At 35.4% G+C, this 15,154-nt stretch overlaps 1 protein-coding gene across 3 annotated transcripts; it reads left to right on the top strand.

Annotated features, from left to right (window-relative positions):
• Nucleotides 1-2,606: 2,606 nt before the first annotated feature.
• LOC107863995 (cysteine-tryptophan domain-containing zinc finger protein 3) lies at nt 2,607-15,050 on the top strand. 3 transcript variants are annotated; one of them, XM_016710227.2, is made up of 14 exons: nt 2,607-3,232; nt 5,878-5,950; nt 6,060-6,190; nt 6,315-6,707; nt 6,809-8,124; nt 8,344-8,810; nt 8,896-10,724; nt 10,847-11,001; nt 11,747-11,907; nt 12,951-13,111; nt 13,409-13,918; nt 14,030-14,203; nt 14,351-14,440; nt 14,525-15,050. In XM_016710227.2, exons 1-11 carry the CDS (start codon nt 3,047-3,049, stop codon nt 13,598-13,600), a joined length of 5,064 nt encoding a protein of 1,687 aa, XP_016565713.1. In that variant the 5' UTR covers nt 2,607-3,046; the 3' UTR covers nt 13,601-13,918; nt 14,030-14,203; nt 14,351-14,440; nt 14,525-15,050. The 3 variants fall into 3 exon arrangements, with proteins under 3 accessions (XP_016565713.1, XP_016565715.1, XP_047265230.1); XM_016710229.2 differs by having other exon boundaries at nt 2,608-3,232; nt 14,076-14,203; XM_047409274.1 differs by lacking the exon at nt 5,878-5,950 and having other exon boundaries at nt 3,095-3,232.
• The last annotated feature ends 104 nt before the right edge of the window (nt 15,051-15,154 follow it).

The raw sequence follows: 15,154 nt of genomic DNA, 5'->3' as shown, positions 1-15,154 counted from the left end.
TGGAATCAATTCTTGATATTTTATATTAAAATAATTAAAAGAATTTTTTTTTTTTTAAAAAAACATCTCTTCTACAATGTTCATCAAACGCCTTATGTGCATCCCCAATACTACCATTCATAGTTCATGGATTGTCGATGAAAGCAGTTTCTCTTCCTTTCTTACTTTCCACCATTAGCTGAGTTTGATTCACATGATACTCAATTACATGGATTGACTTCACTGCAGTTGAAATAATGACAATGATGTCGTTTTTAGTCTATGGATCGTTGTTGACAAAAACATTTACTTTTGCACGTCTACTTCGAAATTCAATTCCACTTCCAATTATCGATTTTACATTAATGATGAACCAGAGGAAGAGATTGACGGAGCAGATGAGAGCAAGGAAGACAACAATCCAGCTGAACAACCTTAATGCTCTCGTGGCCCATCCGTTCTGTCGACAGAACATAGCAATTCGTCGAACATCAGCCAAATCGTAGTACATCAGTTGGTCCATTCCCCTCTTTAAGTTTATCAATACACATCAACTAAAAACCCAAACTTCAACGCTTACCAACCTTCACCCCTGCCCCCCCATCCAACCATGGTTGTCATTGCTGTCATAGCCAGCCCCAAGGATCTCTCTTCGTCTTCTTTTTCTTCATCATCATATATCCCAAATTCTCCAAAAAAAAATAAAATAGTAAGATATCTTTGTTACGGTTGATTTGTTGTTGTTGTTCATTGTCAAAAAAAAATTATCGTGCTTGATTTGTTGTTGTTGTCCATTGTCAATTTTTTTTTTATATATATCCCTTAAGAGGGTCTTTGTTGTGGCTGATTTATTGTTGTTGTTCATTGTCAAAAAGAAAAAATTTGACGTGGTTGATTTATTGTATTGTTCATTGTAAAAAAAAATTATATATATTCCTCAAGTGGGTCTTTGTTGTGGTTGATATTGTTGTTGTTGTTTATTGTCAAAAAAAAAAAATTGTTATTGTTTTAATTTTAATTTTTTTTACTTACTTTTTTAATTTAAATTTTTCATTTTGTATAGCATTAATTTTGTAAATTTTACAAATTGTTAAAGATATTTAAATTAAAATTGAAAATTTATTATGTTTGTGTATGTGAATTTATAGTTAAAATTTTAAATTAATTGGAGAAAATTTCAATTATTTGAAATAAATTTGATGTTTAATTAAATTTTTTGTGTTTGTGTATTAGAATTTATAGTTGAAAATTTAAATTTGAAATTGTTAAAGATATTCAAATTTTAAAATCAAAAATTCATTATATTTGTATATATGAATTTATAGTTAAAAATTTAAATTATTTGGAGAAGAATTTTGATTATTCGAAATGAATTTGATATTTAATTTGTGAGCAAAAATAAAAACATGATTATTCAAATATTTCTACAATTTATAATTTTTTCTTATTTAATTAAATTAATTTTAATATTTAATTTATTATGTAGCAATAAAAAATAACTTGAAATTACATGCAATACTTGAAAATGATGTGGCAGCTGATGTGGCAGTCGTGACAGCTGACGTGGGGAGAGTGTGTTACACTCACCAAAAAAGTGTTTAAAATATTGCTTTTTAATGAGTTTAAGGATTCAGATGACAAACGTGTAAGTAGAAGTGTTCAACTTACAAAACCGATATAGTGCAGGGGTCCACTGAGCCATTTTGCCAATATGTTATTATCTTCATGTAGCATTATCATTTTACTAGCTCGTTGAATTTATTCCAGAAACTCTATCCTCTCCCAGAATATAATTGAATATATTATCATTGTTGCCATCTTTATGTTGCACAATCATTTTACTAACTCGTTAAATTTATTTCAGAAACTCTATCCCCTCTCAGAATGTTATTGAATATGTTATTATTGTTATTATATTAATGTTATTATTGTTATTATCTTTACGTAGCACAATCATTTTACTAGCTCGTTAAATTTATTCAGAAATTCTATCCTCTCCCCAAATGTCACTGAATATACTATTATTGTTATTATCTTTACGTAGCACAATCATTTTACTAGCTCGTTAAATTTATTCCAAAAACTCTATTCTCTCCCAGAATGTTACATAATATGTTATTATTGTTATTATCTTTATGTAGCACAATTATTTTACTAGCTCGTTAAATTTATTCCAGAAACTCTATCCTTTCCCAGAATGTTCCTGAATATGTTATTATTGTTATTATCTTTATGTAGCACAATTATTTTATTAGCTTATTAAATTTATTTCAGAAACTCTATCTCTCTCAAAATATTACCGAATATGTTATTATTATTGTTATCTATATGTAACATAATTATTTTACTACCTCATTATATTTATTTCAGAAATTCTATTCTCTCTCAAAATATTACTAAATATTTTATTATTATTATTATTTTTATGTAGTATAATCATTTTACTAGCTCCTTAAATATATTCATAAAGTTTTCAAAATAATTCTTCAATTTGGATCAGATTATATAGTACTCCAGGTGTATCTGTTAGGTCATATGGGTGTGTTTCTATCTGTCAAATGCATATATCATAATATAAATACTACTTATATTATTCCATTAATTTATATAACTTTTACAAGGAAAAAAAAAATAAGCAAAACAAAAAACGCAAAATAAACGCGGCTGGTAATACACCAAAACCAGAGTCTTTCTCTTTCTTCATTTTCTCTCTCTAAATGCTCGTAGTTTTTGAGCTTTACAAAGATCTTAGTAAGGGCGATCCAAGTTTTTAATTTCCAGAAAAATCTTAAATTAGCTTTAATAAATCCATAATCAGTTTTTCTTTTTGTTTTGATTTAATAATATTTTTTTGATTATTTTTTTTTAAAATTACAATTGACGTCAGTTGTGTTGGTAATTTTTTGCTGTTTTTTTTTTTTTTTTTTTTTGCGATCTCGATGAGTTGAGTTGAAGAGTTTTGGAACATTGATAAATTGGTGGAGAATTTTGTGGGTTGTTAAGACAAAGTATATAGGTTTTTGTGGGTGTGAAAAGTGAAAATTTGTTGATTTTTTTTTTTATTTGAATGATTTCTATTGGGAGTAGTAGAGATGGAAGGAAGGGGATAGGCTTAGGGTTTGATGGTGGAAGAAGAGAAATGATTATGGAAGAAACTGAGCTTGAAGAAGGAGAGGCTTACAGTTATGACGACAACAACAACAATGATGATGATGATTCAACCATTGACCCTGATGTTTCTCTATCTTACCTTGTGAGTTACTTTTTCATGTTATGTTCTTAGTGTTGATCATAGTTGTGGATTTATAATTGAGATCGAAGCCATACTCTGTTTGATAGTAATTGGTGCATTTTTGTGTATGGACTTTTCTAGTTTGTTAGCATGTAGTTTTGTATACTTATGTTATGTATCTGCTATAGTGGTTGCTCGATATAATTGACTGTTCAAAATTAAATTTTAATCAGAGACCTTCTCATGTATAAGAGAAACTTGATAAGGAAATGGATTAAACAGTTTAAGATTAAACTTTGATAAAAGGAAATGGATTAAACAGTTTAAGATTAAACTTTGATAAGAGTTTTTTTTCTTGTCTAAGAGAAAAGCTTGATAAGGTAAAAGAAAAAGAATGTTGTTAAACCTAATGAATAATTGACAAAAATATGGATTTACAATTGGGATCAAAGCATTTAAGTTTTGAATTATGGTGCGCACTCTATTTGATTGTAATTGGTTGATTTTGTGTATTAACTTTTCTACTCTGCTAGCATTTAGTGTTGTATTGTGTGTCTTTTGTTGCGGTAACTCGATATAATTGACTGTCTAAAACCAAATTTTAAATTTTAATAAAGGTCAAATGGATTTACGAGCCAAAATCAAACTCCAATAAGAGGTCTTCTCATGTGTAACAGAAAAACATGATAAGGAAATGGAAAAGGAAAAGGAAAAGGAATGTTGTTAGACCTCATGAATAAGTGATGTTTCTCTATCTTACCTTGTGAGTTTCTTCTTTATTATTATTTTTTTGTATTTAATGTTGATCGCAGTTATGGTTTTATAAGTGGGATCGAAGAATTCTTAGTTTTGGATTATGGCGTGCACTCTGATTGATTGTAATTGGTTCGTTTTGTGTATTGACTTTTCTACTTGCTAGCATTTACTGTTGTGTTGTGTATCTCCAGTAGCAGTAGAGGCTGCTCGATATAATTGACTTTCTAAAATTGATTTTTAATAAGAGGCATTCTCATGTCTAAGAGAAACTTGATAAGGAAATGGGTTGACAGTTTAAAACCAAATTTTAATTATTAGCTTTCTCTTATCTAAGAGAAAAACTTGATAAGGAAATAGAAAAGGAATGTTGTTAAAACCTCATGAATAACTGACCAAAATATGGATTTACAATTGAGATCGAAGCATTGAAGGTTTGGATTCTGGTCCATACTCTGTTTGATTGTAATTGGTTCATTTTGTGTATCGACTTTTCTACTTTGCTATCATGTACTATTGTGTATTTAATTAGAAACTTTCTCATGTCTAAGAGAAACTTGATAAGGAAATTAATTGACAGTCTAAAATAAACTTTAATAAGAGGTCAATCTAACCGAAAAAATTGATAAGGAAATGAAAAAGGAATGTTGTTAAAACCTCGTGAATAACTAAGCAAAATATTTCTAAGAGAAAATGTTAAAGTAATTAGCATTCATCGAGAAAGAAATTTACCTTAATTGCCTCAAGTCCTCGACCTAGCAGCGTAAATATTGGAACGTTGTGATATATTATTCGTGGCAGGCAGGCAAAACATAGTTGTAAATAATTTACTTCGCATTAATTATAAGTATTTCCTCTGTTCCGTTTTATATGACACCTCTTCCATTTTAGTCCATTCCAAAAAAGATTAAAGCCTTTTTATCTTTCGAAAATGTTTACCTTTAAACTTCCCATCTTAACTTTAAATGTCTCTGTATGTTTAAGACCACAAGTTCTTAGTGTACTTTTGGTATGTATTCTTAAACTCTGTGTCCAGTCCAACACTACCATATAAGATGAAATTGAGGGAGTAATGTGATTACATAACGTATATATTAGTGTATGATATAGATATATACACTGTAGTAGTAATTTGGGACTAAAGAATTTTCTCGCCGTAAAGCAGCAGCTTTGATGGCTTGGTGTTGGATCTGCTCCTGATTCTCTTGGTTACATTGTGAATATACTTGCTTCAATCGTGTTCTCTGAAAGCTAAAAACAGCTAGTTTTGTCTGCTACATCACAATGTATCAATCAACTATGCCTCAACCCAAACTAGTTGGGATTGGGGATTTATCCGAAATACTTCCGCTCTAGTCAAGGCCCATTATTATTGATATACTTAAAAAAAAAGTAAAATCTCTTTTAAGGCTAAGGGGTTCTCTGTAACTAGAAGTTTTTTAAATCTCATCTTATCCTTACATCAATATATATCTAGCTAGACTAAAAGCTACCGATGAATGTGGAAGGTTTAAGTTTGTAATTCTATTGCGTGTGGTGAGAAGTGATAAAATTTTCATCTATCTTCATCCAAAAAAGAGAATTGATTATATTCTTTCCAACATTGATATAAAATTGTTAGAATTTATCTAATCGGAAAGTATTCTTGAGAGTACTCCTTCGATATGATTTATCATGATTTTAAGCAAGAATGCACCGTGTCTCCAAGTATGCTGTGATCTTGGAGGAAGCCCGCCTTTGCTCATTCTAGTTTTTTGCTTATAACTTCTTTATATAGAGTTGGTCTAGGGGCTAGTTAGTGAGTTGGTGGAAAATTCTGGCAGGTGTGTTGTGTATTAGTGTTTATTGCTTATGCGTTTCTGATGGCAACACTCTTCCAGTTTCTCATCTATCTATTCTCTTATTCTGTCAAGGATGAGAAACTCCACAATGTTTTGGGACATTTTCAAAGGGATTTTGAAGGTGGAGTTTCAGCTGAGAATCTGGGTATGTAATACTGGAAATAGCCAATAGGGTATTCCCAGAGGCACAAGTTTAACAGTGAAGAGGCTAAATGCCATGAGCTGATGATTGTTGATTTTGCATATATTGACAGGGTCAAGATTTGGTGGGTATGGTTCATTTTTACCTACTTATCAGCATTCTCCTTCTTGGTCTCATCCAAGGACTCCACCAGAAGCCAACAACAATAACAGACAAATATCACCAAACAATTTGCTCCCCGAGGTGCGTACCTTTTGAATGAATCCTTATGATTTCCTTGTATAATAGTTACTGCAACAGAGAAGTAATATGATTTCACATTGATATTCTACTTTTACCTAGCAATATGCATCTTTTAATTATGTAGGGTGGTCGACAAACCTCATTAGAATCATCAAGCACTTCTCTGTCAGGAAGGCCTGTAGCATCTTCTGTCCGTTCAGCAGCAGTAGCTGCACTTAAGGCTCCACAATTTAAGGGTGAAAGAAATTCTGCCCAACCAACTACTCAAGCTGTAGACTCCAATTCAAAGAGTGAAAAAGTGAAGAATCCAAGAAATGCCTCTGTCCAGAAAACGCTTAAGGTGCGTATCAAAGTTGGCACCAAAAATTTGTCGACCCGAAAGAATGCTGAAATCTACAGTGGGCTTGGGCTAGATGTCTCTCCGTCATCGTCGTTGGATGGTAGCCCCATCAATAGTGAAGGGGTATCCCGTGATCTTCAGGTTTCCCCAGATGAATCCCCTACAAGTATACTTCAGGTGAATCTTCCCACAAGCATTGAGTTTGGTTTGTTTTTCTTCTTTTTTGGTTTAAGCTAACCTTGGCGTCTGCAATTTTCTTGATCAACCCATTGGAGCAGATTATGACCTCACATCCGATGCGTGATATCTTATTGTTATCCCCCCTCTCAGACGAGTTGATTAGCTTGACTGAAAATGAAAAGCTTTGGGGAAAATGTGGATATGAAGAGAAGAAAAAGGCAAACCTTGAAACTTTGGCATTAGCGAATGGTACTCATTATGCAAATGGAGAAGTTTCGGAGGCGAGCAAATTGAAAGCTTGCAACAAAGATTCAAAGCGCAAGGGCTATGATAATCAAAATGGTAGTGCCTTATTATCAAAGAAGGAGATCGATATTGATGGTCTTGCCTGTGAAGAACTTGTTTCAAAGGCTTTGAAACTCCCTCTTTTATCTAATCCATTTGCCGATCCTCCAAAAGATGCAGAGAAGACAGTTGACATTTCAAAAACAGCCACTAAGGGCAAGACAAAAGAAGCATCCTCTCAGCGGGCATCCAAGAAATCTTTTCTGCCTGTCACTGCAATAGACCCAAATTCTGTTGAAGGGTCTGGTGGAAAGGTTTCCTCATCTAGGAGAACTACGGAAATTAAAGGGACAGAGTGTAATGATCACAACTCAGGATATTTGAAGAAAGAGGGCCACAACGAAGAGGAGAAAGCTGATGGTTCATCCAACAATGGGAAGACTAAAGACGGGAATGCACCAAATATAGATGCAGTTAGTCCCCTCCGGCAGTCATCTCGTCAGAAAAGCTCCTCCAGCAATGAGGATGGAATGAAACAGGCTCCTGAAAAGGAACATTTTGCATCTAGAGACGCAATGAAACCCAAAGGAAATCAATGTCATAATGCCCAAAGTACCGAGTTAATAAAAGAAGGTTCTGTTGCTGATTCTTTCATTGCATCTAAGGGTAAGAAAACCTCTTCTAGCAACATCCTCTTATCTAAAAGTGATTCAGAGGACATGAAAAACAACCTAGCCAGGGATAGGTACAAAGAATTCTTCGGTGACGTAGAACTCGAACTAGAAGATGCCGAAACGGGTTTGGAGCAAATTCATTCAAAGGAAATGCTCAAGGGTTCTGATGCAATCAGTAAGAAAAGGCTTGAACGTAATAGCTCATTGAAGGAAAAAGTTAATGGTAGGAAGACTGAGAAGCCGTTTGCTTCCGCGGAGTATCCTAGATTGGCTTCAAATGGGGCTCCTCACACCGTCTGTGAATCCAATCCCGCTGCACCTCCAGGAGCAGGGGCTCCTGTAGTTAAAGAAGATTGGGTATGTTGTGACAAGTGTCAGACTTGGCGTATACTTCCACTTGGCACTGATCCAGCCAGTCTCCCCAAGAAGTGGGTTTGCAGATTGCAAACCTGGCTGTAAGTATTCTCCAACCTTGCTTTCATCCTTTTATCATGATTATCCGTCTTTCTATAAGTAATTATTCTCTATTCAGGAGAAGTTATATTTTTAAGGTGATGACATATAGGATGTTAGCTTGAAAGATTATCATATTTATACTTGATTATTACAACAGAAAACAATTTCTGATATTTAAGATGTTTTTTGAATGCTGATTAATTATCTTCATCTTCTAGGCCTGGAATGAATCGCTGTGGTATCAATGAAGAGGAAACGACGAAGGCTCTAAGAGCTCTTTACCAGGTGCCGATGAGTGGTGCTATCGCCCCTGCTTCTGACAAACAATATAGTCCGCATGAATATCCTGGTGGGGCACTCTCAGGACTAACTTCGATTGACAATTTGCAAGCCAGCCAAGACCACCCAAAAGCAGGTATACAAGCTGTTGATGCTGCTGGGAAGAAAATTTATGGATCAAAAGGTGTGTCTAGTGTGATCAAACAGGAAGGTTCGCTGCCATTAAATGGTGTCAAAAGAAACCATCAGGGAACCCCAAATAGTAGAAGCTCGAACGGTATTACTAATACGCTCACTGATGAAAATGGGCATCAACTGGTGGCCCTGCCAAGTAGCTCAATCATAGAGACGCAGAGTCGTAAACAAAAAGAGAAGAGAAGATCTCTTGAAAACCATTCTGAAGGGGGTATGTCTGAAGCTGTCATAATTTGAACTTGATGAAATCCTTGAATTTCTGGATCTTCTCTTTATTCTCTGTGACATGTTTGCAGGTATAAAAAATCCGAAGACGAGGAGCATAAGTGAGACAGATTTGGATGGTGCTACAGCTAAAAAGTTCAAGAGAGATGATGTACATTATGATGACGACCCCACTGGGGCAAAACCAGGACAGAGCTCAAGCACTGGTTTGTCAAACAGTGGATCGGAAAAGGTTAGAGATAAATATAAGTACAAGAAGTCAAAGACTGATTCATTTAAAAATTTATCTTTAGCAAAAAATCCAGAAAGCCATACTTTAGATGGTTCAGTCCATAAATGTGACAGTAAAGACTCCCTTAAGAAGAGGAAATGGAGTGAATGCCAGAATCCTGAGACGCAACCTCCCCGAGATATTATAGAAGAGACATGTGATAACGGCAGTAGGAAAGAAAAGAAAGCAAGGGTCTCCAAGTCTGGGGGGAAAGACTCCAGCAGAAGCAGAGCTAGTGGAGGAACTGATGGAAAAGGTAGAGGTAAGAAGGGAGGGCTAGTCGGACAAGATCTAGATAGCACTCTGCCTCAGCGTAGTGCAGATGCTGCAGATCCTTCAAAAAGGGATTTGTCTGCTTTGCAGCATTCTGTTGCAGCCACTTCAAGCTCTTCTAAAGTGTCTGGTTCACATAAAAACAGAGCTAGTCTTCAGGAACAGAAGGGTTCACCAGTAGAATCGGTATCTTCATCTCCTTTGAGGATTTCAAAAAAGGATATAGGTTCATCAACTAAAAGGAACCCCAAGAGAAAAGATGATCACAAGAATGCTAATTCGATTCCCAGTTCTACACCAAGGTCTTCCTATGGTGAAAATGATAGGTGCAGCAATCGTTCTGGGTTGACAAAGAAGGAAGAAGCTTCCAGTGGCAAGCATCATGGAATGGAGTCCTCCGGACTTGATTACCAGGAGAAAGATGTCCAAGATGTATCAGGTGCTACAATCAAAGCAAAGATCCCAGGTCTTGATTTTGCTACTCATCAGGACACTGATGCAACCGCTGATCCATTAGGTCAAGCTAATCAACATGCTTGCAGGACAGAGAACTCAGACCAAGGCCTAAATAATGAAAGAAGGAACAGCCAGTTTCATAATAATGGGTCTACCTCAAAGGATGAGAAAGCATTGTTGGCTCAGCGTAAAGAAAAGAGTCGTACTGTTAGATCTGATTCTGGCAAATGCAAGACTAAGGATACTGATAATTCAAATGAATCTTCAGATCGAAGAATAGACGAGGGAAAATTGACATCCGGAAGAAACAAGGGTGAGGATAAATCTGGTGCCAGTTCTGATAGATTACAACAAGGTTCCAAGAAAGATTCTTTTGGAAAATTATTGAATGAGAATGTTAAAGGAGATATTCAATCGAAATTTGGCGATCATGATGATGCTGAGGTTAAGTTAGATGTTATGTCCAGTGTGGATAAACGGCAGGCCGCTCTAACTGATCGAGATGATGGGAGACTGTTTAGGAAGCTTACTTCTGACAAAACTCAGCAAATCGAAGTACCTGAGAAAGGGAAGTCGAACTTACCATCTCCTTCAATAAGAGGTCAGAGTGAGACAGTTCAATCTTCACAACCAGTTCCTGCCTTCAAAAGGGAGGGTGTGGCTAACTTGTTGGCAGTAGATGCTTTCGAAGGAGAGATGTTGAACGCTTCAGGACAAGGTAAAAAATCTGAGAGCCACTCTGGAAACACACCTAATAGTTTGCAGCATTCTACTCTAGCTGCACATAAGGTCCGGGATCCGGACGCTCGCAGCCCTATTAGGAAGGATTCTGCAAATCAAGCTGCTGGGAATGCTATTAAAGAAGCCACAAACCTTAAACATATGGCAGATCGCCTCAAGGTTTACATAATTTTCCTTCATATCCAAAGATAAGAGGGGGCTGATGATATGCTTTATCATTTGCTCTCTTTTGTTTATTTATTTACTCATTTGTGTTGCCATAACTAGACTTCTTGTTCCAGAACTCTGGGTCAAGTGAAAGTACAAGTCTCTATTTTCAAGCAACCCTAAAGTTTCTCCATGGAGCATCCTTGTTAGAATCATGCAGCGACAGCGCCAAACACAGTGAAATGAACCAGTCAAGGCAAATTTATAGCAGCACTGCAAAACTGTGCGAGTGAGTTGTCTACTCATTGCATTTGCTCATTCACTGTGACCTAGTTGCACAAATTCGTAACTAGATTTTACTTCCATACTATGCCAAAGTGTAGGCTTGAGATATCCAAGCTGTATTCTTTGATGAACTAGTTATGAAATATGTTCTTGCTAACAGATTCAGTAAACGGGAGTATAAAGTTGCTCAAGAATGATCAAGAAACAAGAACCCTCTTGCTAGAATGAAGCTTAAGTTATAAAGTTGCTCAAGAATGATCAAGAAACAAGAACCCTCTTGCTAGAATGAAGCTTAAGTTCTACTCGCTATTCTTTTACAATTTTCATTCATTATCAAGAACTTTAGGGAACCCTACTCAATACTATGTTTTCTGTTAATGCCATTTAGTGTTATATTAGCTCATAAAATCATTGGAAACGGGGTCCTCACCGTGCCATGCATTTTTGAAATCTTTGACCTAAACTATTTTCCTGACATATTGTCCTGTGATTATTTGGAGCTGTTATTTTTCCACTCACAAAGCGAGTTATGCACCAGCTTTCTGATATGTAAGAAAAGCTTATTTCAGTGATGCCTTTTCAGTTTCCATATATCTTATTAATAGTCTATTCTTGTAAATGTTTGATCCTTAGAGTTTCTTGTTTGGGAATAATTAGTTGTTATAATGCCAAGGAGATCCTGAAGTACTATCGTAATTCCAAATACCAAGAAATGCTGATTATGGGATTTATTCTTGTTTTATTTATAGCTTTGTTGCCCATGAATATGAAAGATTGAAAGACATGGCTGCTGTTTCGCTAGCCTATAAATGCATGGAGGTCGCGTACATGCGAGTAGTCTATTCCTCTCATTTCAATGCAAACAGATATAGAAATGAACTACAAACGGCCCTGCAAATTTTTCCTCCAGGTAATTTGCTAGAGATTCACCTTAAGAATTATACATCTTATATTGTGATACCAATTTTATTTGACACTTCCAATTGGATTGGCACACCCCTTTGGACTTCTAATTTGACCATTGATGTTACCGAAGTGGTGTGGTTTTGTTGTATATTGATTGACAGGATGTTCTCAACATTTTACTTGTACTCTGCTAAACCATTTCTGTGTGCTCATAGGCTTATGCTATGTTGTACCTATGAATTGTCGAAGATGAAAGATGAGTCAGCTAGATAATTCTGTAGAATCACTCTCAGGAGACTGAATAATTTTTTGATTTATAAATAATTGACTGTAAAGTTTGGGAGCTTTAGCCAAAAAAATGGATGTGTTAATGTTTATTCCATTTTATTTTCATGTGTGCCGAGAATTTTTGAAGAAAAAGATGAAACGATGGGAGTGTGAAACTGTGAGTGGGCACAACATTTTGGAATGTTAAATTATTCCTAAGTCATCATGACAATTCACGTAATTACATAAATAACATTTACCTATGATGATCAAATGCTTCAAATGGGTTTTATGCAAGAATGATCAATAATTAGATATTAGTAGCGCTTATGTTTTGACTGTTGTACAAAAATCGATTCGTTGAATTTTTTCGAGGTAGTGGTATGGACTGCGTACACTATACCCTCTCTAGACCCCACTTTGTGGGAATACACTGGGTATATTGTTGCTGTTGTAAAAAGTAGTTGACTTTTGGAATATTGATTGTAGATTAAAGAGTTGACTGAAAATTTGTACTGTCCGTTTTTCTTTAATATGAAAATAATAGCTAAGAGGATCCTAGCATTATTATGAAATGAGCACCAGAAGTAGTTTTTAATTAGTGATCAACTATTCCTTATCAGGAATAAAAGTTTAACAAGTGCTAATAACTCTTTCTTTACTTAAACGAAACAGCTTTACCTGATTAGTATTGATGAAATGTCTTCGACTCTCTTATTGTTAGACTGTGACTTCTTTTTAAGGGTTACACTCACTGGATTTCTTATCATCATACACTAGGTGAATCTCCCTCCTCTTCTGCTTCCGATGTTGACAATTTGAACAATCCAACTATGGTAGACAAGGTTGCCTTGGCGAAAGGTGTTGCTTCTCCCCAGGTTGCCGGAACTCATGTTATCTCAGCAAGAAACCGTGCTAGCTTCACGCGGTTATTTAACTTTGTAAGTATTCATATAATTCAGCTCCAGTAATGAGTTAGTCTAATTGAGTTAATGAGATCCCTAACCAAACATATTTTCAACTGAGAGAATCATCAGACCAGATAAAGTAGAGAACTATTTCATGTTGTCTAACTCTATTGTTGATCTCGTCTAATTGAGTGAATGATAAATTTGCACATCTCTACATAAGTCCAATTTTTTTCCATGTACCTTTTACTTGAGAACCCATGCGCTGAATCTAAATTTTGATCTGGACATGTTCCTTTCTCTAGTATCTTAGTTTTGATTAATTTGCAGGCACAGGAAGTTAATTTAGGAATGGACGCCTCCAGGAAATCACGTGTTGCTTTTGCAGCTGCTTATCCTGGACACGATACAGAGTGTAAAGAGCCTGCATTATCTGTAAAGAAGGCCCTTGATTTCAACTTCCAGGATGTTGACGGCTTATTGCGGTTAGTCCGGATTGCCATGGAAGCTATCAGCCGTTGAAATTTAAGTCATGGCTAAAAGCATGTGAGTCCATGGGAAACACTCTTGAACCTGTTCCTCCATTTGCTGTCAATTGAGGAGATGTCAGATAGAGGATCTCTTGGTTGCGGAATGATTATTCACCTATCAAGTTAATGAGTTCCGCTCATAGTGCCCTTTGTAAATCTGTACATAGATGAATAGTATAGTTGGTAAAATATTCCCAATACAGCCAGTCACAGTCTAACAGAAATAAGGAACTTGGTGGTGCTGTCATAAATTCATAACATTGCAATACTTATTATTACTGATCCAGCTGACTTGCTTCCCATATCGAAGGTAAAATGGCCATTGTATTGCAGTTTTTCCATATCTCAATTAGTTTATTTAGAATTATTGTGAGTCGATACATGATCTTAGTTTATTATTTTTCCTTGATTCCAACTACAGATACATTTGCAATTGAGATGGCTGATTCTTAGTTTTCGACTTATAGAAGGAAATCAAGAGAGATACACTTCCACAACAGCACAGAAGAGTAGTGTGATTAGTATGTATATATGGTTGAAGTTGATTGATGAGCTTTTGACACTGATGAGACCCGGCAATATACCAACTCTTCCTGTAAGTCGAAACAATTATTAATTTCTTATTTGCAAAACAGGAAACAAGATCGTTTTTATCTTTAAAATGTCTATCGGAAACGTCTTTGTGGGATTCTACTGGGTATGTTGTATTCCTATCTTTGAAAATCGGAATTTTGTGTTGCAGGTCAGGTTAGGGGGGTTATAAGATGGGAAATGCAGCTGTTGCAAGCAGTTCTGCATTTGTTAATTGTTTCTTGATGAGAAAGAAGCCTAGGTAAGAATTTAATTCTTTCGCTTTGTCATGGCTATATATATATAACCTGCTACTCTTTTTCACACATTAGATTTCATATTACAGGAGCTGAGAACTGCTGCCAGAGTTGCTTACAACTAGCTAGTGTCCTACCAGAGCCAATTCCTGTCCTTTTCCACAGTTAAATTGGCCTTGTTCTACATATTGATAGTGTACTTTGTTTCTATGTTGCTCGACTCTCCAAATATGCTGCCGCACCCGGGTCGGATCTTCTAAAAATGCACTATTTTTGGAGGATGTGAACCAATAGTTATATATTTGAAGAGTCCGAGCAACATAGTTTTGTTTGACATATGAATTGTGATAGTAGCCAATAGGTTGATCAATTTTACCAAGTTACCAAATATTGTTTATCATAAGATGTACTTGTAAATTGTACATTACCTTATAAGCGAAATATACGCTGGTCTCCTGGGTTAGGTTATAAGTTTGAGCTCTGCTCCTAACGAACTAAGTCCAATATGTAAGAGGAGTGGGTTCATCATCCCCGAGTTTTCGGAATCTGTAATTGGCCCCAAAAGTTACAATGTTAATAAATTTTACTACTTTTTTGTGGGGGTTTTCGTTTGAATCCTTCTGTTGCTAGCTCTTATATGAACATTGTTTAACAACATAAAGTTCTGCTTTGATAAATCATTTCTCAATGTGTAAAAGATTATTATTTTTTTTTTCCCC

The sequence above is a fragment of the Capsicum annuum genome, chromosome 3, assembly GCF_002878395.1.
Source record: "Capsicum annuum cultivar UCD-10X-F1 chromosome 3, UCD10Xv1.1, whole genome shotgun sequence".
Classification (NCBI taxonomy): domain Eukaryota; kingdom Viridiplantae; phylum Streptophyta; class Magnoliopsida; order Solanales; family Solanaceae; genus Capsicum; species Capsicum annuum.
The sequence above is the reverse complement of the archived record's forward strand: the minus strand, read 5'-3'. Positions and strand labels throughout refer to the sequence as shown.